This window comes from Camelina sativa, chromosome 15 (assembly GCF_030686135.1).
Source record: "Camelina sativa cultivar CO46 ecotype springtype chromosome 15, ASM3068613v1".
NCBI lineage: Eukaryota > Viridiplantae > Streptophyta > Magnoliopsida > Brassicales > Brassicaceae > Camelina > Camelina sativa.
Window position 1 is genome coordinate 27,064,538 of NC_141894.1, and position 25,604 is coordinate 27,090,141.

The 25,604-nt window shown below is 36.2% G+C and overlaps 6 protein-coding genes across 7 annotated transcripts; 3 read left to right on the plus strand and 3 right to left on the minus strand.

The window, feature by feature from the left end:
• The first annotated feature begins 162 nt into the window (after positions 1-162).
• Positions 163-1,056, plus strand: LOC104748756 (early nodulin-like protein 15). Of its 2 annotated transcripts, XM_087489598.1 has the most exons (2): positions 163-522; positions 577-1,056. In XM_087489598.1, exons 1-2 carry the CDS (start codon positions 163-165, stop codon positions 1,054-1,056), a joined length of 840 nt encoding a protein of 279 aa, XP_087345724.1. The 2 variants fall into 2 exon arrangements, with proteins under 2 accessions (XP_087345724.1, XP_010468655.1); XM_010470353.2 differs by having other exon boundaries at positions 163-1,056.
• Positions 1,057-6,043: 4,987 nt separating this feature from the next.
• Positions 6,044-6,924, plus strand: LOC104747457 (peptidyl-prolyl cis-trans isomerase CYP19-1-like). Its single transcript, XM_010469088.3, has one exon. It carries the CDS (start codon positions 6,230-6,232, stop codon positions 6,746-6,748), a length of 519 nt encoding a protein of 172 aa, XP_010467390.1. The 5' UTR covers positions 6,044-6,229; the 3' UTR covers positions 6,749-6,924.
• A 1,515-nt stretch (positions 6,925-8,439) lies between these two features.
• On the plus strand, positions 8,440-10,134 carry LOC104747458 (uncharacterized). Its single transcript, XM_010469089.3, has 3 exons — positions 8,440-8,869; positions 8,951-9,503; positions 9,593-10,134. Exons 1-3 carry the CDS (start codon positions 8,716-8,718, stop codon positions 9,933-9,935), a joined length of 1,050 nt encoding a protein of 349 aa, XP_010467391.1. The 5' UTR covers positions 8,440-8,715; the 3' UTR covers positions 9,936-10,134.
• A 136-nt stretch (positions 10,135-10,270) lies between these two features.
• LOC104747459 (translocase of chloroplast 132, chloroplastic) lies at positions 10,271-14,643 on the minus strand. Its single transcript, XM_010469090.2, has 3 exons — positions 14,545-14,643; positions 10,560-14,180; positions 10,271-10,440 (listed from the first exon to the last, which is right to left on the minus strand). The coding sequence occupies exon 2, from the start codon at positions 14,161-14,163 to the stop codon at positions 10,654-10,656; it is 3,510 nt and encodes a 1,169-aa protein (XP_010467392.2). The 5' UTR covers positions 14,164-14,180; positions 14,545-14,643; the 3' UTR covers positions 10,271-10,440; positions 10,560-10,653.
• A 219-nt stretch (positions 14,644-14,862) lies between these two features.
• LOC104747460 (proteinaceous RNase P 2) lies at positions 14,863-17,865 on the minus strand. Its single transcript, XM_010469091.2, has 7 exons — positions 17,580-17,865; positions 16,211-17,260; positions 15,988-16,089; positions 15,734-15,909; positions 15,520-15,640; positions 15,314-15,382; positions 14,863-15,231 (listed from the first exon to the last, which is right to left on the minus strand). Exons 2-7 carry the CDS (start codon positions 17,195-17,197, stop codon positions 15,097-15,099), a joined length of 1,590 nt encoding a protein of 529 aa, XP_010467393.1. The 5' UTR covers positions 17,198-17,260; positions 17,580-17,865; the 3' UTR covers positions 14,863-15,096.
• Positions 17,866-20,115: 2,250 nt separating this feature from the next.
• On the minus strand, positions 20,116-22,845 carry LOC104747461 (protein NUCLEAR FUSION DEFECTIVE 4). The gene is made up of 3 exons (XM_010469092.3): positions 22,354-22,845; positions 21,351-22,186; positions 20,116-20,803 (listed from the first exon to the last, which is right to left on the minus strand). Exons 1-3 carry the CDS (start codon positions 22,684-22,686, stop codon positions 20,329-20,331), a joined length of 1,644 nt encoding a protein of 547 aa, XP_010467394.1. The 5' UTR covers positions 22,687-22,845; the 3' UTR covers positions 20,116-20,328.
• Between the last annotated feature and the right edge of the window lie 2,759 nt (positions 22,846-25,604).

The following is a 25,604-nucleotide window of genomic DNA, read 5'->3' on the forward strand; positions in this document are numbered from 1 at the left end:
GGAACTAAACTAACAACAAAATCCTAAAAGGGCTATGATAAGAGCTTGTAAATTTATATAAATAGGGCACATACGTACGTATTTTTCACCAACACATTCTCAGAGTTCATATATCTCATCATCATCTTTCTACATCTTCCTCCTATCCATACGATTCGAATCATGGCCACAAAGAAGATCTTTGGCTTCGTGCTTATGGTCATGTTTCTCTTGGGTTCCAGCTCCGCTAAAATCTACAAAGTTGGAGGTTCCAATTATGGCTGGACGGTAAAGGACGACTCTTGGGCTGAACATAAAGAATTCCACGTTGGAGATTCAGTAGTCTTCGAATACGATCAGAACGTCAACGACGTCACTCAAGTTTCTAACGCTTTAGAGTATGAGTTATGCGATAATTCTTCTCCTAAAGTTGTTTACAACACAGGACACGATGTCGTAACCTTCACGGAACCAGGACATCACTATTTCATCACCTCAAATCATATTCAATGCGTCTGGGGAATGAAACTCGATGTTCTTGTCGTCGATGACTCGTCACGTCCGACTCCTCCTCCACCACCACCACCATCGAGGAAGATCAATGGCCCATCACGTCCGATTCCTCCACCACCACCGAGCAAGATACTTCCTTCTGCTGGAAGGATTTACGAGGTCGGCGACTCAAGCGGATGGAGCGTATATAACACTTTCTACTATTCCAAGTGGAGTGAAGATAAACAATTTCGTGTTGGAGATACCCTCTTTTTCGAATACAACAAGCACATCAACGACGTTAGAGAAATCAGCGATGAACTTGAGTTCGAATCATGTGAACCAACTTCTACTGTAGCCGTGTACAAGACAGGGCACGATCTTGTTAAGCTCACCAAACCAGGAGTGCATTATTTTGTAAGCTTAAAGACTGGTCTCTGTCAAGCTGGGATTAAACTTCGTGTAACGGTGCAACCATCAACCGAAGACGTTACTTTGCCGAGTGTTCCCAAGAAGAAGATGAAGTCGTCACCTATTTACCACTTCAACAGGTGGTGGTTACGCATTTTCAGACCTCATCACTAAGCATTTGGGTTTATTACTTTGGTGTTATTGAAAGTTATTTTTTTTTTTTTTGGCTTTTTGGTTTTCTTTTTGTTAGTCGTTAATTTTGTGGCTGGATCGAATACATTGTTTCGTTTTAGATGTTTTCATCTGTTTTTCTTTAATATTTCAACGTTTCTATTTACTTTGATCATGAGAATGGCCATAAATTCATAAACACGAACACGTCGCATTTGACATGTGACATGTCCCTGTGTTAGATTCTGAGGAGCAATTGAACCCCTAGTATAAACAATAGCAAGAACTATCGTTTGAAATTTAACCGAAAGGAAAAAAAAAAATAGTGTTACAACGGAACTTTTGTTAGGTATGTACATATATATAACAAATTTGAGATATACATACATTTAAAAGATTTTGATGGCCTGATTACAAAATAAAATTGTAAGAAAACATTACAAAAGCTCCAAACCAAAGGGTTTTAAATTATTACATTGGACTTCACAATTCTAGGCCCATAACTAAACGAATGAAACAATTCTAGGCCCATAACTAAACGAATGAAACGACATCGTTACATGTTTTTACATGGTTGGGGTGGGGATTTGGGATTCTTTAAGAGCACTAAGGGGATGAGACAAGGTGACCTTGCAATTGAGATCTTCTCAAGAGTTTTTTTTTTTATGGAGGTAGCTCCTCCTTGCATGTTTTTATTTAAAGTACAATAAATTTTCCGTTGCCGGGCTTTGAATTGAGAAAGTTACTGATCCAATAACGTTTAACCATAGTGGTACAACGGAACTTTTGTTAGGTATGTACATATATACATATATATATATATAACAAATTTGAGATATACATACATATAAAAGATTTTGATGGCCTGATTACATAAAAAATTGTAAGAAAAATTTACAAAAGCGTTCGACATGTGACATGTCCCTGTGTTAGATTCCGAGGAGCAATTGAACCCCTAGTATAAAACAATAGCAAGAACTATCGTTTGAAATTTAACCCAAAGAAAAAAAAATAGTGTTACAACGGAACTTTTGTTAGGTATATACATATATACTAGATTTTAACCCGCGGTTACATTTAAACTAAAATATAAAAATTCTAACCTGCATTTGTTTGTTAATTTTTGTTTGTTTTATTTAGTGTTTAAAATTGTATAAGTGTATTTTGATAGTTAATATTAGGGTTAACCCGTAGTATACAGAGAAATAATTTATTTTTACATAATCATAATTTAATCAAGTTAATTAAATATGTCTAATATTTTAATATTGATAAATACTTTAATGAATAATTTTGTAGTACCAAAATAATGATATTTCAAATTTATATTAATACTAATCCAAACCCGTGAACCTATATAACCCCGTGAATTTGAAGGATAGACCAAAAATAAAATAAGAGATATTGAACCCAGAGAAGAGTAAACGAAAAGATGGGGAGATACATTTATAAAGCATAAAAACTTTTAAAAATCAGCTACTTTAGACTGTTTTCCATCAGCAAAAGAACATAGAGGTCACAACCTTATCATTCAACTGTGGCATGGGATGATGGGAGGCATAGGGACTGCTCCAGATTTGGTGATCCCTCTATGACATCTCGACATATTTCATCACAGTTGTATATGTGCAGCTGCCAAATGAGCATAATAAATAGGTGCATTTTTTTATGTTGCTGGTGATGCTAACTTGAGAATAGGAGTCAACATTATTTATAGGTGGATATCCCCTATATATTAATAGAGAAGCACTCTCTTAAAAAAGCTGATGTGTCGTCGCCAGAGAGCTCGAGACATATTTAGCAAAAAACCCTTAAAATTTCTACTTAATTACATTAACATGCCACTATATTTTAAAAAAACAATTAACTGAATAATAATTAGATATGTCATCAATTCTCACACAAATTTAAATATCACATATTAAAACTAATTAAATAATTACATACTATTTTAAGTCAAAATTTCACTAAAATTTACTTACAAATATACAAGTCAAAATTATACTCCCTTCGTTTTAAATTACTTGTCGTTTAAGGTTTTTTCACGGAGATTAAGAAAACAACTCAATTTTCTATTTTACTCCTTCTTTAATATATTTTCTAATTTTCTTATTGGTCAAAGCATTAAAATAATGGGGATATAATTGGTATTTTTACCAAACATATGCATTGGAAATCTGGAAAACAAAATTTTTATTCTAGAATGACAAGTAAAAAAAACCAGAGGGAGTATTATTTTTAAGAATTCAATATAAAATATTGATTTCTTTAAATCAAGATAAGTAAAATATTCTAAAAAGGCTATAAAAATATAAAGTTAATAAAAATAAAGAACATATAACTTATTAAACATATAAATTATTAACAAAATCATATAAAAATGTTATTTTTATGTTAGTATTATTACCATAATAATTTAAATAACAAGCTTTCAATAGTTATTATAATTGATTATAAAAAAAAATATATTACTCCTGAATTATCTCCAACTCATTAAAGAAAACTTAATTCCCAATAAATATAGATTTATATATATTCATAAATAAATAGAAAATGATAACAAATTAGGGGATATCATGATGTATGAATATTTATAAATATCTAAGTATGTAAACTAATTAATCTCAACATTTAGTGTGATTATTCATTAAAAAATAGAAATATTGATAACCAAATAGGAATATACTTTTGAATTGTGCATTAATCAATGTGCTATTAAAAAGGAATGAGACAATAACCCTTATCATTATAAATAAACTTAGTACCCAAAAAAATCATAATATATTTAAAATGAGTGATTATTAGATTATGAAAAATTGTTATAGTTACTAGATTAACCATAAATATAAAATTTAATTTTTAAAGCACACAAAAAATATATATTTCAATAAATTGTAACATTTTATAAATATTTTCTTTACCACGTTCACATAAATCATGGGTGAAATGTATTCTTACACGAATACGTTGATTTTGAAATTTCATTAATTTATTCATAATGGTTTTTTTGGTAATAATCCGTTATTTATAGAAAATATTAACAAACCGACTAACTCAAAATATTTAAATAGCCTAATCACAAATATTAAATCAATAGATTAGGTTATCTTCAGAAAATTTAGTTTAGAATCTGATTGTTACTAACATATAATAAAATTAATTAATTAAACTACCGAATAATTTAGTATATGTTGTTATGGTTACATAAGAAACATGCAAAATTGTTATGATTACAAAATAAAACATAAAAGATATGAATTTGATTTTTAAACCACACAAAAGACATGTTGCAACAAATATAACATTTTATCAATATTTTATCTTCCACATTTAAAGATTTCACGGGTGAAACATATTTTTTACACGAAAAACGCAGCTTTGAATAAATAAATAAAAACTTTAGTTACATATTATGTTTGACACAAACAAATATTGGTTCTAGAATAATAATTTTACTTATAATAATTTTCTTTAAATCGATTTATCCCGCACATAGTGCGGGTTGTTACCTAGTATTCAACTTATAGGTGGACATATTCAACTTAATCTCATTAATCACCACATTCAATTCTAAAATACTATAATTTGTCCCAAATTTCTATATATAAAAATCGTATAAAAATAAATTAATAACTATAAAATCGCATAATATATATGGGAATATGCCAAGTTTATATTATTAGATTAATTTTGATTGATTTTAAGTCATTAATTTTTTTTATACGATTTTATATATAGAAATTCGGGACAAAATTATTGTATTTTACAATTGAATGTGGTGACTAATTAGGAAGATAGAAAATCAACTGTAGCTGATTTATAGGCTCCTCATAAATTTATATTTTAAAATCGATTATTGTAAAGAATTTGTAGAGAGATTTTAGGAGAATGAAATTTGGAAATTTTATTTCAGATTTAATAGGGAGACAAATTAGAAAATCTTTGTTTTTGTTAATGGAAAAGAGTTGAAATGATTTTTTATGTTTTATAATTTTATTAAAAAAAACATTAAATTACAATGGCATGAGATGTAAATAATTCTCAACTTCAAGCCTTCTTTGCTAAAGTTGCTGTGAGAATAATAATATAGATATATATACATATATATATATATAACAAATTTGAGATATACATACATTTAAAAGATTTTGATGGCCTGATTACAAAAATAAATTGTAAGAAAAAATTACAAAAGCTCCAAACCAAAGGGTTTTAAATTATTAGATTGGACTTCACAATTCTAGGCCCATAACTAAACGAATGAAACGACATCGTTACATGTTTTTACATGGTTGGGGTGGGGATTTGGGATTCTTTAAGAGCACTAAGGGGATGAGAAAAGGTGACCTTGCAATTGAGATCTTCTCAAGAGTTTTTTTTTTATGGAGGTAGCTCCTCCTTGCATGTGTTTATTTAAAGTACAAAAAGTTTTCCGTTACCGGACTTTGAACAAGGAAAGTTACTGATCCAATAACATTTGACCATAGTGCTACAACAGAACTTTTGTTAGGTATGTACATATATACATATATATATAACAAATTTTAGATATACATACATATAAAAGATTTTGATGGCCTGATTACAAAAAAAATTATAAGAAAAAATTACAAAAGCGTTCTGCTGCCAGGCTTTGAAGCCGAAAAGTTACTGATCCAGTAAGGTTTAACCATAGTGCTATAACGGAACTTTTGTTAGGTATGTACATATATATAACAAATTTGAGATATACATACATGTAAAAGATTTTGATGGCCTGATTACAAAAAAAATTGTAAGAAAAAATTACAAAAGCGTTCCTACAAAAGCTTACCTCCAAAACCAAAGAGTTTTAAATTATTACATTGGACTTCATTATTTTAGGCCCATAACTAAACGAATGAAACGACATCGTTACTTCAGTCAAATATCTATCCAGTAAAAAAGTAGGAAACAAACACACAATATTCTCTGCCTTGGATCCACGCAACTTTTAACCCTAGTTAGATTCAACACTAACCACAGTTAACACAAACCTTCTTAATCTCCTTACACGTGTACAAATCAACGGTCATAAAAATCTTTCCTTTTCACTAGCCTTCCTCTATATAAAACAGTACAAAACCCTAATCTCTCACATTCACAACAAAACACAAAACACAAACCTTTCTTCTTCATCGTCTTCTCCGATCAAATCATGGTGAACCCTAAAGTTTTCTTCGACATGACCGTCGGTGGGCAACCAGCTGGTCGGATCGTGATGGAGCTTTACGCTGACACAACACCAGAGACCGCCGAGAATTTCAGAGCACTCTGTACCGGAGAGAAAGGTGTAGGCAAATCCGGCAAGCCGTTGCACTACAAAGGATCGAGCTTTCACCGTGTGATCCCCAAATTCATGTGCCAAGGAGGTGACTTCACAGCCGGGAACGGAACCGGAGGCGAGTCTATCTACGGGTTGAAGTTTAAAGACGAGAACTTTGTCAAGAAACATACTGGACCAGGTATTCTGTCTATGGCCAACGCTGGTCCCAACACGAACGGATCTCAGTTTTTTATCTGTACTGAGAAGACTTCGTGGCTCGATGGGAAACATGTTGTGTTTGGTCAAGTTGTTGAGGGTTTGAATGTTGTTAGAGATATTGAGAAGGTTGGATCTGATGCTGGAAGGACCTCTAAGCCTGTTGTCATTGCTGACTGTGGTCAGATTTCTTAGATCTGAGAGAGAGAGTGGTGATGATGAGTATTACAATGGTAGCTTTGTGTTGTTTCTTTTGAAGTTTTCTGGTTTGTGTTCTTTTGGATTTCGATTTTTTTTTTTCTTTTTGCTCTTGTGATCGTTATGAGTTTGGCTACCATTGAATAAAAATGAGAATAATTCTTCTTAGGTTATTATTATTACTTCTATTATTAAGCATCATCGTCTTAAGAATCGAAGCTTCATATAAGCAGTAGACTTAAGTTGTAACTGGATATATGGTAAAGCACTAAAAGCTTATGCATCTTAGAATAGTCAAGCTTCGTTCGTATACAATAATGTTTATGTGAAGTAGACTTAGTTCTTATTGGATATGGTAAAGTACTGAAATTTGGACTATGTGACAAAAGAAAGTATATTGTTTTTATATGAAATGGATGATTGGTCTGGCTTTTAGGTGTCAGGGCATGGAAAAGGGTGAAACTTTATGGATATTTTTCGTTCAAGTCTTTTTGCTATGTGGTCATGTTTTGCACACGAGGAAGAAAGTGAAACCAGAACCAAAATATGAGTTTGTAAGGACGGCCCATTTCAATATTGTACGCTACATTTTGAGGCCCAATTACATTTCTTTGCGTTACCATATAATGCTAGGATGTTCAATGGTGTTGATAAACTGATCAAAGCCGAATTTAGCTGATCGTTCCAAAAACCATATCATAATATTGGTTTAAATTGATTCATCGTTTCTGTATCCATAAAAAAAAAAACAAATTTGAATCCGAAGCAACCTGGAAAAGAAAAAGAAAAAAAATCAATCTATACTGAGTATTTTTTTTTCCTAAAGATTTAAGGATGTACTTTAGAATAATACAAACCCAAACCGAAATTGGAATGGTATAAAAATATATATATACATAAGTTTTTACGTTAGATACTATTCTCTTCATTTCACACAAAAAAAAAATCCTTCGTTTTCTATAAAAAGAGTATCGTTTTAAGGTTTTAATTTTGTTTTACAGTTTAAGACTAAAAATCTCTTAATTTGTGTGAATTGTGAAACATGTCAAAATAACATTCATTGTGAAACATAATAAGTATCATCGATATAAATTGGAAAAACAAAATATCTGAAAGAAATAACACTCTTATTTGCAATGAGATGTCGTAGCTTTACACCATATGTAGTAGACTAGTAGTGGTGTATATTCGAATTTTCTCACCTTGATTAACTTATGAAACCAATAAACTTGTTTACTTATCATGGAAGAAGAGAAGTCTTGATGTAAAATAATATAACAACAAAATAAACATCTTTTTGAATCAGCATAACAGATACAAATTGCATGACATTCCTACACTGCAAGATCATTCTTCTTATATCAAGAAAACATCCAAACATCTCCAAGAAAATTTCAAGAACAGTGGACAATATGTTAAAAACTTGTAAAAATACGTGCGGGTAGGGTCGTGTAAAATTTATTTCTTCTCTTTTTTATTCACACTTCACATGTTCTGTGTGGAACTGTGTTCACATTCACACATTAGTTAACAGCTTGACACAACCATTACCTTGGAAAAGCCTTTGACACAACCACCATATTCATACAAAGTCTTGATTGTATTGATTGCGTTAGAGCCAACACAACACCTTCCAAAACCACTAAAAAAATATACTATAAAAAGAACAGCAAAATTTATTGCTCAGCACATAAGGTTAGGGAGATCATTAAGAGTCCATTACGAAATTTGGAGGCTGGAACATTAATTTTCTTGACTCGTACGGATGCTCTCATGTTCATACACATAAACACTGTTTATTATTTTTAAAATGTCTTTGTCAACAACCTCAATTAATATTTAGCAGTTGATGGTTGGAGAGGAGCTTTTTATTTACTCTTTTTTATCGTCTTCCTTTTAAAAGACTACACCATAACTACACATCTCTCTTCTTATTCTTTATTGATTATAGCTTCTGAGCATCAATGGATCCATATCATAATATTTTCCTCTTTGTATCCTTTCTCATTCTTTGTTTAGCCGCTAATGAAGTAGCCGGATATGCCACGGTCACAGGCTCGGTATTTTGTGACCAATGCAAGGATGGAGAGAGATCTTTGTTCGATTTTCCTGTCTCCGGTAATAATAGTTAATAACATTTTTACATTGCTGTCTAGCTCTGCTTGTGTTCCTTAAGATGTGTTTGTTAATATGCTGCAGGGGTCAAGGTTAGTGTCACATGTTCTGATGGAAATGGACAGGTCTATATGTCGAGAGAAGAGACTACTAATTGGCTTGGAGGTTATGTGATGAGATTTGATGGGACACCGGATCTGAGTAACTGCTATGCTCAGGTTTCAGACAATGGAGCTCAACAAGACCCAAATAGTTGCAGCATTGCTTCAGGTCCTGCTCAGAAACTTAAACTAATGTTCAGCTTTTTTGGGGTTGAAACGTTTGCTGCCGATGCACTTCTTGCTCAGCCACTTCAGCCCAGGTCTTTTTGTCCTAAACCACCCGCAGCTCCGGTCATGCCTCCTCCTCAAGTCCCGGTCATGCCACCTCCTCAGGTGCCGGTCAAGCCTCCTCCTCAAGTGCCGGCCAAGCCTCCTGCTCAGGTCCCGGTCATAAATCCTCCTCCAGCTACATTGCCTCCTCCTCAAGTCCCGGTCATAAGTCCTCCTCCAGTTACATCACCTCCTCAGTTTAAGCTTCCACCTTTGCCTCCACTCCCTCCAGTGCCATTTGTAGAGGCATCAGCTTGTTCTCACCAGTGAGCTTTCTCTCTAATCCATTCACATCATGCCTGGACCTCTGTTTCATATAATTTCATAACATTTTCGCTTTGTGATATATACATAGGTTGTGGATGAAACCTGAGTATAGATGCTACTGGAGAGCTATAGGCCCCGACACAAAGGTCGCTGTTGCATTCGGGCTGGTGGCTGGGAGGAGATACGGTACTGATATGACGATAAGGGAAGCGCTTGACGGTCGAGGAGAAGCCTATAAGACACTCCTAAGAGAGGCAACAACTGCGTTACTCAATTCATACAACTCTCTTGGCTTTCCTTACAATTCCATCTCTGTCATCACACATACCAATTTGGCTCTCCTCGGGAATTCGCAGCATGATGTTCTCATGACTGCTATTCGTTTCATCAAGGCTAATTCCGGGACCTGCAGATTCACAGTCTGCAATTGATTGGGTGTGTTCTTTTTTGCTTACATACTCTACAGACACTATCTTCTTTTTTTCCATTGTTCTTGGGTACCTTTTGTAATACTATAAAAAGTCTGTACTTGGATTCATTGGAGAATTTATAGACTATTATTATAGTCCCCTATTTGTTGTACTTGTTTACATCTTTCTTAAGTATAAAATCAGTATTTATTTCTGCAAAGCCTAAAATGTTGTATATCTGTGTATTGTGTACGATGTATTTAAACATAAGTCAAATTTAACATCCCACACAAATATGAATATGATTATCTGATGCGCCACATTGACTGAAGAAAGGACTAAACCAGAGAGGAACATGAACAAAAATAGATATGCTTCATTCATAATAGAGATCACAACGTTTTGGAAATAGAAGGAAAACAACCACTGAGCTAGTATATATCAGACAGGGAACGTGTTATGTTCTGGCTATTTCAAGACACAAGATTTCCTCCAGCGATATTGGTCTCTTGCTAGCAAACAACTCCTGCTCAAAACCAAACCACACCAACATCAGCAGAAGTGCAAACTCCATTAAGAAAAACGAAAAAGACCGAAATCAGCAAACAAAGCATGATATAGATCCATAGATATCAGATTCTGTACCTTTTCAACTCACTCTAACGTGTTCTTGTGACTAATCATTTCCTAATGCTCCATTGCAAAGGGATAGAAGTGAAATCAGCCTAAATATTCTTCATCATTGTCCATATTGCGTTTGCGGGGAATAATAACTAAGTAGCTTTTTGAAGAGAGGAACAATTGCAACCATAGCAAGTTGGAGCTGCTCTGAGCTGTTTACACGGACACTCACTTGCCCTGCTCCTCTATTATTCAGATTTGCACGAGCAATTAAATTAGAGGAACGTCCAATGGGAACCTGAGACTGTATGTTCCCTCCTATAGCAAGATCACCGTGCCAATCCATAACGGAAAGTCCAAGAGTAGTCAAAAACCGACCAAGCGGATAATCTTTATCTCTCAACTGAGCTTCTAAACTACCACCATAAGCCACATCTCCCCGACTAGTCATTGCTCCACCAGACATAACCATTCTGAACCATTTATTAGCAATCAACTTATCTTCGACTTTCACCCCCGCAGAAACCGAATCGCCCAAGAGAGTTACAGAGAGACCAGCTGCAGCTTTGTTTCTCCTGAAATTGTTGAATCTTGTTTCACTTCGAAGAGTGTAAGCCAATTCCTTTCCAACAGTTTGCATGTCAAAACCTAGGGAAGTTGATTTACCCTCTCCATGCTTAACTGAGCTTGCCATTTCCAACTGCACATTTGCATCCTTCTTGTCTTTTGTGACTTGGCCTGAGACAGATATTGGTATTTTTTCTTTTACAACGAAGAGGCATTCTGCATTCACACCTTCATAACCAATATCATGATCCCACCCATGAGTTTCCAGGACTGGCCTAACAAGCCACTGATTGGAGGAATCAAGGTAGCGGTAGCGGTGAGTCGGGTTATCAGAGTCAAAAGACGCAGGTAGAGATAAATCTGGCATGGGAACTGGAACTGATGCAGGTCCACCACTCTCCTCTTCCACATTTTCATTATACCCATCAGGCAAATCTTTAATCTCTGCAGCAAATTTCTTAAACATCTTACGTCTCTTTCTTTCCTCTTTCATTTGCTTCTTCATTAATAGTTTCTCCCGGTACTCCATTTCATCTAGATACTGCTTCTTCTGAGATCTACTAAGCGTAGCCATTTGAGCTTTAGTCAGGCTCTTAAAGGGAGGAAGCTGGTCATACTCTGATTCTTCATCCGAATCTGATGATCCGTCTAAATCATCTTCATCTTCTTCATCACCATACTGTTGTTCAGGAAGCTTCGGCTGTGGTCTTGATTGCAGAAGTGATGAAAGGAGAAATGGTAATGGTGGAGCCTTGGACCGAGCTACAAATGGTCTCCCGGGAATATTGTCTTGTAATTTCAGAAGAGCATTTGCTTCTGCTAGAATCTTGGATGCAAATGAGAGTAACAGCAAATGAGGCTTCCACACTTGGCCATTCGGTAATACTCTCTGGCCTGCCCGATTGGTCCTGCAAGCAGAGTGATTCTCAACTAAGGAAACAGGGTTCATGAGCCTCATATCTCCAGCTGCTTGGCGAATGGCCTGCTGGATGACATGAGAACGTTGTGTTACAAACATGTCATAGCTAGAAGCAGTGCCATTTGGGCCATCTGGTGGAACAGAAGCGGCATGAGTCAAACCCACAATGGCATTAAACCATATCGATGGACCAAAAACATCACTAATAGTGCGCAGGAGAGGCATGTCACCAGAATCTCTGCTTTGCATATCCAACCTATCAAGATATAGTACAATGTCAGGTGGACTCTTCTTGATGAAAGCCTTAACAGAATTCAGGATCTTCTCATTCTTGGCTTGATCAGACCAGGAAGGTAAGAGACCAGGAGTGTCAATCACCCGTACCTTAATCCCCTGAACAAAACCCTCAACATCTTGAACCCTCTTTGTCCCCATCTGAAATGCATCGGTACAAAATTTCACTTCATCGAATATAGAATTGATTGTTGCACTTTTACCAACCCCACTTTTACCAAGCACCATAATCGTACAAGAAAAATCAAGTGGATCCTGTCCAGCTGCTTCAAGCTGTTCTGCCATGGCACTGGCACGATCAAAACTAAAAGCACCAACACGGCTTCCATTTCTCCCCCTCAACTGCTCAGCCAGTCCAAGCCTGTATAAAACCTGAGCAACTACAACATTATGCGGGGTTTGCCCTAGTCTATGTGCAAGCCTCAAAAACTTTACCCTGATCAACTGAAGCTTCTCACGGGTCTCATCATGCTCATCAGTCTCTGCAGTGGTAGAGTCCTCAGTTTGCTGAGACTGATTGTGAGACACATTTCCATTGACACGAGACTGTTGAGGAGCACGTGGTGCAGGTTCCAAAAGAGGAGAAGCACCACCAAGCCCTGCTGGACGAGCAGGTGGTAATGCTGCAGGATTGCTTCTCGGCTCTGTTGGTGAAACAGAACTTACTACCTCAGATTCTCTACCCACATGTGAGGTTTCCTTAATCTTTGGATCTAAATTTACTCTGCTGCTTTGCTGCTTCTCAACTTCCTTTTTAGGTTGAGGACTCTGCTGAACATCATGTCCTCCATTAGCATTTTGAACTGCCCCGTCTTCTCTACAAGTTACCCCAGGGGAGCTACTATTGCTGTGAAGTTCAATAGACTCAAGATTTGAGTTCGGCGAAGAAGGCAACTGTTGCTCTGGTTTCAAAAAAGTATTGTCCCCTTCGGTCTCTCCCTTATCCCTGGAACTAGAATTATCCAATGGAGATGAAGTCTCAGCACTTGCTACTCCAATACTATTGTTCTCAGAAAAATTGTCACCTGAAGCATTTTCAACAATTTTACTAGTGTAGTCGACACCGGTCTCACCATTTCTTTTTGCCTCAGACTCATTGTCAATACATACTGAACCCTTCTCAACACTATTCTTATTTGCTCCTTCATCTCCCTTAACCTCTTGTTCTGTACGTATGCCATCAACTCTTTCCTCCCAACTTTCGACTTCAATGCCATCATCCCATGGTTCCTCAGGCCCAACAGCTTTTGAGATAACTTCAGCCGCTAGATCTTTATTCTTAGGAGAGTTTACTCCATTTTCCGAAAAAGAATGAGTCTTTCCGTTTACAATAGTCACACCCTCAGACACTACACTGGAACCATTGGAATGAACAATCTCAGTGTTCTCAACAACATCCAAGCTTGAATCAATTTGACCATAAGAATTTCCCGCACCTGCTTCCCCGTTATCACCATTTATTTTAGGAATCACAGAATCAAATTCAGCTTCTCCATGCCTCTCTCCAACAACCTTCAAATCTTTCACTCCTCCTTCGGTGCTACTTGTTTCATCCAGATCATCACCCACTGCCTCTTCAAAATCCTCCACTTCATTTTCATCCTTGGAGGAATCCTTCAAAGGTGAACCCTTTTGCAACTCATCTGGTTCAAATGATTTAGGTTTTGTACCCTCCTCCTGCTCATCATCCTCTGAACCAATAGCTTCCTCAAAAACATCATCTTCTGTATCACCCCTAGTTTCATCAGATCCCACCAACTCATTCTTCACTACTTGCTCATCCTCACCAATCTTTATTATATCCTCTTCCTTATCTGACCTAACCACAAACTCAGTCCCATCTCCCATTTTCTAGATCACCACCGCTACAATTGAAACAAAAAAAAAAATCTCACTTATTCATAAATCACAAATCACAAAATCATTGCAACTAAACCAAATCAAATAAGCTCTTACTCATAATCCAACAACCCCCAAAATACAAAAACAAAAACAAAATTGACCACACAGCTAGAAAAACCCTAGATCAGAGCTAATCACCACAACAAATCCACGTATCCGTTACTAATCCCAGAAACTAAAATTCAATTGAACTGAACCAAATCGGCTTAAACACAAGTATATTAACTGATAAGGATCTCCAAACACACAAAGAAGAACCAAAAACTGAACAGAAGAGAGACGAAGAAGAAGAAGAAGAAGGAGAATTAGAAATGGCGAAGAGCTTACCAGAGAGGGTTCGTTAGAGAGAGAGAGAGAAATAGAGAGAGAAGGTGAAAAAGTGTGAAGATCCTTCATGCGCTTTACCGGCTGCGAGCCCCTGCGACTACGACGGGAGAAAGGAGATAAGAGACGTTCATCAACGGTCCAGATCGTTTTGGGTTTAAGCATCGTACGGTGGATGATGCAGTCGTGAAAATGATACTGACGTGGACAAAAAATAAAGTAGAGAAGAGTGTGAGAAGCCGTAATGGGAATAGAAAACCCTCGTGTGCTAATTCGATTCAACCAACCCGGTCCGGTCCGGTTCGGTCTTGTGCACATTGATTTAACCAATTTTTTGTTTTTTCTTATTACTTATTACTTATTAGCAAAGTTCAGTTGACAAAGTGTTAATCTTTCAAGGACTATAAATAAAAATCATAACAACAACAACCGATCATGTTTTCGACGGCTAACAATGGTTCGCTCCATTGTCGGATTCCAAAATGTTGTTTCTCATCATTAGGCTACAACAGATTAACTCAATAAGATGTTGCAGCTACTAAGAATCTTCCCATTTCAAGAAGTTGCAAGCTTTCCATTAATCTTAGATGAATCTAAAACACTTTGTCTGCTAATGCACATCCAAGTTCTTGAAGACTCTTCATTGTTTTCGCATAATACCGGGACATGCCATGACCCTTTCTCTGATTCCTGATTTTGTCGAAAAAATAAGTTAGAAACTATCCATTTCGTAAAACCAAGGAAACAAAACGGACTGAGATGGTAAACAAACCTGCATGACAACCGAAAAAGGCGAAGGCATTTCAAGATTCAGATTACCTTTCACAAAAGTATACCGGACCTGTACCAAAACCATAAAACCAGAAGCTAACTAATTGCAGATTTCTCAAAATTACACTTTCACTATAAAAATAGTTACATGTTATAAGCTTTTTTTTTTTTGGTGAGAAGTTACATGTTATAAGTTTACAAGTCTACCTGATGCCTTTCTTTCCACTTTTGGAAAAAACTGCTCCCTAACAGTTCAAAAATGTGATCTCTCATCTCATCATTTGTAACAAGCAAACACTTGAGCTTAGCAGCAGCATACAGCCAATACCTGTAAAGTTTAAGAAAAAAAAAAAAGCAAAAGATGAGTGTGTCTGGTAACATTGTTTGCTTTAAACCAAATAAGAGAAGCTAAATTTCATACCAATCATCATTGGAACCTGGTGGAGTTGCATATAAGACACCGTTACTAATCCATTCTTCAACAAGATCCCGGTGGGTTGGGTTTTCTAAAAGCGCCCTGACCCGTCTCTTGTGCAATAGAATTAGGGGCCATTTGTTATTACCACTTTCATGGTATTCCTTTACCACAGATTCAAGCTGCATTATCACGCATGTACGTTCTCAGTATTGCAGGAATGGTTTCACAAAAGAAAATATGTAAAAATAGATGAGAACCTGTGAAAGACTGAAACTGCCATCTGCAAAATTTTGTTGGTAGAGCCCAATATTTGCTCCATCTACTATAGCTTCGTAGTCTCCATGTTTCTCAAGCCAGTCCTGACATATATAGATAAGCAACATCAACAAAAAAAAATTGAAATTTGAATACTCAAGATAAATATTTTTTGTATGTTTCAACCTAAGAGAATCGACTTTCAAATGCAATTCTTTCTCTAACCTGAAATTCGCTGAACACCGCCGTTGCCTCGCATGAATTCAACTTTGCTTTCCTCTTCATAGCCAAAGCCACCAAAGAATCCACAAACTTTTGTGTTTCTACCTCATTGGTATCTACACAAGCCAACTGCTCACTGCAGGTCAAACATCTTCCGGTTGAGCTAACATTACCTTTCTTTACAATCCATTTACCCTCCCCAACCCATCCATGCCCGTGCCACCCACCTCCATTCTTCAAAACAGCTTCTCTAAGCATCCCAACACCAGAACAAATTCCATTATCACTAACCTCACTAGCTTTCTCACCACAGAACCATTCCTCGATAACTTTCGAAGTTTCTTCACAAATGCAGCCAACATATTCCCTTAATTTATGTAAATATCTATAAACCTTGTTTCCTCGTCCCGTGGCAGCACTTACCTTCAACAGAGCCGTGATCTCAGCCTCCTCCAATGCAATACCTGCAGCATCCATGTGCTCTTCCACCTCATAACCCTTTTCAGCCTCCAATCTCTCGCAGAAACATAGCAAAGCCGGCGCATATGTCCTCAGACGGGGAATGGAAACACCGCCAACTGAAACAAAGTCCTTGACAACCTTGAAAGCATAGTCACCATCACCCTTAGCAGCAGCTAGACGAGCTACTGAAGTGATGGATGCCTCATTAGGACTTATCCCGGAATTAACCATACAATCAAAAATCTTAAAGCCACGATCAATAGCAAGTTTTTGAAGAGACGTGTCACTAATGCAAGCAGAGCATAGGTAAAGAAGGGTCTGAAAATGTTGCTGATTGAGGCGTACTTCACTAGAAGTGACTGCTGCATCATAAAGAGCTAAGGCAGCTGAGAGGTCCTTGGACTTGGAGCATGAGTTGAGACTGAAGAGGAGATTTGCTTCTGGGTTCTGGCGTACCTTCTTCCTCTTGTTGGGTTTTGAAGGGCTTCCGTCGTGGTGGCGAGAGCGGTGTTGATCAGAAGCAGCCATGTATATACTATATATCGTTACAAGCTTTGCATTGGCAGAAACTGGAAGATGAGACCCCTGACCCTGACAGCCACAAAATTTAAATAAGCTGAAACAAACCAACTGATACAATTCCAAAATCAATATTTTTTTACAAAGATTCAAACTTGAGACATCAGCTTGTAGCTTTTATCAAAGCTGCACAAGATCGCCCAAAATCAAAAAAAAAAAAAATTGAACTTTTCTTGAAAGTGTAAAGAAATATACAAATTTTGGAATCTCGATTTATTCTGCATGGATTGCTCTAACTATTTATAGTTCTCCTGAGTTTTTCAATTCCATTTCTAAACCAATTGCAAAACATCTATTAGTTTCACTTCCTAAAACAGAACAAAGACCTTACCTTGCTCCGAGTAGACGAGGCCGGCGAGAGAAACCAGGTGACGAACGTTTACGCGATTAGACGGTGGCGCGACGTCGATGCGTGGAGGAGAGACCACACGAATTCGACAAAAGAGCACGGCGGCGACTCACTGAGCAACAAAGATTTGAAAGTGAACCGGATTGCTTATCGGGTTTTGAATTGTCGATCCCGGTTCAGCGTAATCTTGGTTAAGTTTTTGATTTACTTGTAATTGACCTGGTTATCGAGCTAATTAAGAGAAGGTCATCACTCATCAATCATCATCATGTTGAACCGGTCATCAGATTTATATATACTTTTTATTTTTCAGTAAAGAAATGTAATACTATATCATTCATGCATAACATTTCCAAAATAAATATTTCTTTCTTTCTTCACTTTAATAATTAACCAATACTATTAATAGACATTTAACTTTTATTATTTTTTTCACAAAAAACATTGAATTTGTTTTAACTTTATCATGTGAGGAATGCTTTTCTGCCTCGGATCAATAGGATATCTGCAGAGTTGAATGGTATTGGCTGGTGTCTCCAAAGCTTTTGTGATCTAAATATAACCAGCTATGAAGTATGGACTGATTGTCAAACGGCTATAACAGTTTTTCAAACACCGCAAGATTGGCCAAAGTATCGTTCAGAGGTGTCAAGAATCACTGGAGTAGTACAGGTGATGGGGGAGGTTTCCTTAAAGCTTTCTTCACCGAAAGCTAATGACTTGGCTAGGGATATTGCTTCAAGTGTTACACGGGATGGACAATTCTCTTCATATTTGGCTTTGGGTGGTCCGGCATGGTTACACAACTTGATTGAGCATGACAAACGCTATGGAGGTTGAGTTTTTGCCTGTTTTGGATTGCTCTTTCTTCAGGATTCTGTCTTTAATTTTTGTCCTGTTTTCATTTTGCTTATTCCTTGTTTCCAAACTCTTGGTTATTTTATGAATCCAGCGTTAAAATAAGAAAAAAAAACATTGAATTTGTTTTATAAATTTCCCTTAGACCAGAAAACTAGTCGTAATTAATTTTAAGATTGAAGTATATTTTTCATTTTTGGCACTTCACAACACAAAAAAGAAAATAAATAAAGATTCAATATATATATATATATGAAATTTTTAAGTTTTGTACAATATTATTTCTACTTTGGCGCTAAATAGCACCAAATACTTTTGGAATTTATCATTAAGTTTCATTAGTACGTATGTACATTCTAAAACAGATTGGAAATCGAACAAATATAAAGCATGTTGGCCAGGTCGGGATGGTCCATGTAATTTTTTTTTTTTTTTAATCAGGATCAAATGGAAGGAAGTGTATGCAGTATGCGTAAATCAAGTTAGCATGAAGAAGTTGGAGAATAATAGACGAATTGAATAAGAAGAGTTGTAGATGAATAATTTTTAGTTGAACGAAATAATAATGATGAGATTTTAGAGCGACACTAGGCAAAGACGAGTAGTAAAAATAATGAAGGAAAAAAATGAATATCCATTATATAAAACAATAATAGCTGCTGCAAAATCAATTTTATTATCCATATGATTATTAAAAAAAAAAATACAAACGATCGACTAATAGAATAAGAAGGCTTCACTAGTGTTGTACCATTCCACCAAAGCTAGTTCCCAAATCCTCAAATCGATTAAAGATATCGAGAACACGAAGCATTTTGCTAAAGAGCGTCATCTCACTCTCCAAGATATCCAACAAGTCGTTTATTAGGCTGAGTGGCTTTTGCAATTTCTGAAAAAGGCGATACAATGTTTTGACAGTATCGAAGAAACTGCGAACATTAGCAATAACCGTAGCAAAGAAATTGTGAATTTTAGCAATAACCATAGCAAAGAAATTCCGAATCTTCGCAAGGAAATCACGAAGCTTAAAAAAGACAGCAACAAAGAAGTTGCGGAGCTTAGCAATGACGGTAACAAAGAAACCACGAAGCCTGGGAACCGCAGAGGACAACGTTTCTTGGACCCTTTCAACAATTGGGGAGATGAAGTTATGAACCATGTTTTTCGCAGAATCCAACCATTTTGCAACTCTCGAAAACAAATTTCTCCAAAACATTTTTTTTTCTTATTTTTCTCTACTGCTGTTATAATGACTGAAATATGAAAGATAGCTATGAAAGTAAGCGTTATGGATGGTTCTTTTATATGGGAGTGGCAATGTGCCAATAACATGGTCAATTTGTATGTATATGTGACCGTCAAAATCTTGAACTTTAATTATGGTATATTCAAGTTTCCATGTATTAACTGCTCAGTATTGCAACAAGTGATTTATTGAGCGGTGAAATCTTGGTGAGTTAGTTTCTGCATTATTTTTTGTATTCATGACTAAATTAATTAATTGTATAGAAACAAAGTACGATCAGGTTCATTTGTCTCTTATTACTGTATTATCGCTAATAGGTTTCTGGCTGCAAAGACTCGAGTCGGGTCAGGTTAGATCGACTTTGGTCCATAATGTTACGTCAAGAAAAGGATAGAAAAGAAGTACTGGACTTGGTAACATCAAAATGTCTAATAACATTTATATATAATTAATTCTGAACAAAATCTTCAAATAAAATACATTGGCGGTGCTCCTGCAACAATGATCACTGGTACTTGAAATCTTAATTCAACAATATCTTGAATTCGATATTGTATCATGTCTAAAAGAATCAGCATCTGAAACGTTACGAACAATCAAGTGCGTCAGAACTAGATTTACAATTTCTTAACTAAGGCTACCACCAGATTTATTCTTGGACTTTTTGCTAGCGTGAATCTTAGCGTAAATCTCCTTCGTCCTATACGCCAACACAAGATCCAAACCGACTCCGACAACAGAAGCTAATGCCATGACTATGAATATGAGACGGTAACAATGAGCTCCAACGCACGTGTTCCCTCCACCTGGAGTTGGTGTGGCCTCTGCATCGTAGAGGAAGCCAGCAAGGAGACCCGAGAAGAGGAACGAGCCAAGTGGCAAGTTAAGTACTAAGATGTTGTAGATGAGACCGTAGTATTTGAGACCAAAGAGTTCAGATGCTGTTGGGACTGTTATGGCTAGACGAACACCGTAACAAACTCCAACCACCATTGAACCGATGTAGAGTGAGTTAGGCACGGCTAACGCCATTAGTATATATCCAACGGCCATAAGGATTTGAGAAGCTGCGTTCCACAGTGGTCTTGGTGTTCCAGCTTTCCTATAAGAGAACAAATTTACATTTTTTGGTTAGTAAAGTATAAAAGCAACATGCTTATTGATATGATCTATGTGATACTGATACATAACCTTTTAATTTTTTTTTTTTTTTTTTTTTTAAAACAAAGTAAAAATATCTAAAGAATCCAAAGGAAAATTTATGAGTCTGGTCCAAAATAAGGAAAAGATCAAAATATTGGATTTGGACATGTCTATGTAAAAGAACAAAATTTAGTTAAATGAATCAAACAGAAAATTCTAAAAGATCCCTTTTCTTTTTATGAGAAAAATCATTCAAGGAAGAAGAAAATGCAGATGGGAAAAATATATTTTCAAATCAGAACGCATTGAATATTACATGCCCATATATATGAGAATGAAAATTTATAGACGTCACGTTACAGCTATGTAATAAATATTAGTAATTAATGTTAGAATGAGATAATTGAAATGATATTTTCAATGGTAGCATCGTTCAGAACGAGACAGAGTAAACAGTAAACTATGGCAAAAACAAATGCATATAGAGAGTTAAAAGGAGAACTTACTTGAGAAAGTATTCGGAGAGAGTACCGGAGAGAATGCGGCCGAAGAAACCCCAAATACTAGTCATGGAGACAAATATTGAAACATTTGTATAGCCAAGGGCAAGACCAATCTGACCCATATTGTTCATCACAGCTAAACCAGTTCCTACACCACACAAGAAGGACACGAATAGCACCCAAAAGTCAACTGTCATTATTGCTTCCATTATAGTGTGGTCTTCTCCCAACACTGGTCTCTTCTTCTCCATCCCTTCCTCTACAGCAGTTACAACAATCACTTCTTTCTCCGCCGCTGCGGCCGCGATCTCTGATCTGAGCAACGGTTCTTGAATCCGTCCTTCTATGTCATCACCTTGTTCACCGTTGTTCAAGCTCTTGATGAAAGAGTGGAAAGGTATAGCTATTGGAGAAGCTAATAGGAAGAGAAGTATAGAAGCGAAAGCGACAGAGAACACTCCGGTTTTGATTCCTATGATGTCGTAAGACTGAAGGTACACAGCAACAACGACTGCCACAATGTTGAACACCGCGAAGTAACGAGTCTCTTCGTTCTCCTCTTCAGCGGAAGAAGCCGGTGGGATCTCACGGAGGAAAAAAACCGCCGTGAGACATACGGCGAAAGGCACGACCGCTAGTAAAACCAAAAACGACGCCGGATCGTTTGAGAACAGAGCAGTACATAGATCTGTGAATATAGCAGTGCTTAAACCGACGTATCCTTTCAAAATCCCCGAGACCGGACCACGGTTGCGCCTGAAGTTGCGTATGCAAGTCACTAAAACCGCCGTGTTCATCCACGTTGTACTGTTTCCTCCCATACAGAGGAATATACACATCTGAAAAATTTAAGAAGTTAAAAAAAAAAAAAACTATAAGATTGGGATTTGTAACATTGTTGTACTAATAACACCGGCACAATTGAGTAACCAATCATCTAAAAATCTATTGATTAAATGTGCGGTTGACAAAAAAAAAAAAACTAGCAAAAAGTTGGTTTTAGTACCTGCCAATAAGAGATTGGTTGAATGGTGCGGCTAACAACAAGCCATTGTACACCATAACCAAGAAGACCTTCAAAACAACCAATAAGAAGGATGACAGAAGTTGGAAGACGATCAGAAGCGAGACCAGCGAGAATTCCGAAAGCTTTGCCGACATCTTTAGCAACTGATAAGTTATTGAGCTCGAGTTGGTTAAGGTTCATGAGAGACTTGAGAGCGCCGGAGTAGTTGGAGAAAGTGTAGTTGTTGCCGGAGATGGCTTGAACCCAAACCGCTGTTACAAATCCAAGCCATTTTAGAGAGGAAGAAGAAGAGAAAGATCTTCGGAAACCCATTGTGTGAAAAAGATTGAAGTGTGTGTGTTGGTCGTGGAACCTCACCTTATGGACGGTTTTTATAGAAATAGAAAAAGGGAAAAGGGTTTTATGCTTTTGCGTGTTTTTTTATTTTATTTTATTTAATTAATTAGGTTTTGACATTTTTGTCAAAATATCAAGTTGTATTGTATACAAAGAAAAATATAAATAAAAAAATAACAACTTGTATTTTAATTTTAACATGTGGAATGAGACCAGGGAAGGTGCGTACGACACCGACATGTACGGTTAAAGTTGGTGTATAAACCGTGGATGTATTATGACACGGAATATTTAAAACACGGCGTGCTCATATTTTGTGTTTTTACTTTCTCCGGTCGTTTAATAATAAGTAGATGACCAACTTGGGGATGGATCATGGATATATGATATATCTTTAGGAATATACGGTTTGATATATTACTCAATTCCGACCCGTTATATAAAGTCTGAGTATCGGGAAGTTTAAATACAGAGAGATACATGTAAATAAGCTGTTACGGATAGGGCTGTCAATCGGGCTGGCTCGGTCCGGCCCGGCCCGAAACTCGTAAAACTCGCATATGTTTGAGTTTGGTCCGGTCCAGCCCGGCTCGAAATATTTTCGAGTCTATATTTTAAAGCCCGAATCTGGTTTTAACAGGGCTTTTTCGGGCTTTTCCGGGCTTATGTTAGATCAAAAATTTAAACTTATAAGTCTTAAAAAGCAGTGTTTAAAGGTGCACTATAAAACAAATCAATCAAATTTTTAATAACTCATCTATATTTACTACAACCAACTTAATTTACAAAATTAAAATTTAAAACTAAATAAAATTTTAATACTTTAACCAAATAAAGTAATATATAATTCATATAAAATATCATAGATAAAGATTTTAAAAGTATTAAGTAAGGTTACTAAGTAAATATGAAAACTATGATTAGAGTTTAAAATTTTATTTACAATAAATCATTAATCAAATATTGCAATCAAACAAAAATGTTAACACAAAAGTACAATATATTTGTTAAAGAACTTTTCGGGCTGGTCCGAGCTTTTCGGGCTGGCCCGAGCCTGGTCGGGCTAAGCCCGAAAACTCTATAGCCCAAACAGGCTGACCCCGAAAGGCCCGATTTTTTTCTGGACATATATATATTTAAGCCCGAATCCAATATTTTTCAGGACTAGACTACACCAACCCACATGTTTTGGCTCTAATTGACATGCCTAGTTACGGATGAATATATTGGGAACTTGAAGACTTTCTCCACTAGAGAGAAGCGTTCTTCGAAGTTCGAACTATTTGAATACTTAAAAAAAAATTGTTTTGAAAAGTTGCTTGCAATATTCAATTGGTTTAAAAATATAAAAAGAAATAAATTTATTGAAATAAGATTATAAAGACTATGGAAATTACGGATTGAAAATCGTGAACAAAAATATAGTTAAAGAAAAATGAATATTGGAGGCCAGATATAATATTGTTAGTGAATTCTACAAATCTCTTCAATGTGGTTGGCTTATGAGATTATGAATCGCAAGATAAAATCACGATATTTGATTATAAAATCGACATACTAGATCTACATCATATTTTTGAAACTTATTTTTTATCCGAAAAGGTAAAAAAGATTTGCTATAATTTTTTCTGTTTTGAGAATTATATGATTTTAGAAAATAAAGTATAATTATAAGCTCTAGAAAACTTTTATAATTTTGCTTCCATAACGCGTCTAAAAATATTTGTTTTAAAATATTTGTCTCATATCTAAAATTTCAAAAAAAGAAAATAGAACTGGTATCAATAACAGGGGCAAACCCACATTATAGAATATGGGGACAATTGTATCTAGTAATATATAAGTATCTAAGGTTTTAATACTGATTAGAGATTTTAAAGTGGCAAAATGGTTACAATGTATCCCATAAATCCTTAAGGTGTCGGGTTTGAGTCATACTATTTATTATTTTGTAGTATATGTTTATATATATTCGAGTTAGTTTGGGTATCCATTCGGATATCGGATTCGGGTACCCGATTTTAATAGGTACTAGATCCATTCGGGTATTTTAAAAATTTGGGTACGGATTCGGGTCGGGTTTTTCAGATCGAGTTCGGATCGGGTTTTAGGGTTCGGGTATTTTGCCCAGGGCTATCTCTATGTATGTGGTTTAATCATTTTCTAAACTAAAATTTAATTCAATAAATATATTAATATTTTATTTGTTGGTGCTGCTCTGTTAATATTTGGGGTTGAATCGGTTACTGCTAGCTTGTCAGGTAGACAACCCCACGATCTTTTTTTTTTCTTTTTGTCAACTGTATTGATATTAGATTGATGGTTAACTGTTACAATTAGACTTAAGGAAAGCATCTTTGTACAAGGCCAAAAGGACTAACAAAATAGTTACTAACCTTCTATAACACTACCCATCGAAGACACCACCAGATACACCGTGGTCTTTACAAAAGAATGACTCCATCCGAGGAGTACCCAGCATCAACAAACCTTCAAAAAGAGGATCCCATTCTCTCACTGTTGAAAAGCCCGTTAGCCAAAATGGAAACCCCACGGCCACATAGAACTGAATCCTCGGAAACACTTCGAGCAATGAGAAAAACTCCTCTATTTGAAGACTTTATTTCCAAAACAAAATTCCAATCCACTATCCCAGCCAGAGCTAACAGCAACCGGGATGAATGGAAACTAAAAAATGGCCACACCTTAGGCCTATTAACCGCTCCCACCAAAACTGAATCCTCCACAGCAAAAAACAATTTTCCCCAATTTATGGCTTATCATACTCTCGACAGCCCACACAGCACATAATAAGCCCGCCTCTTGTTTGGAATTTATATTGGAAAAAACTTTCCTGCTGTGTAACACCGTTCCTCCACTAGCATCACGCACCA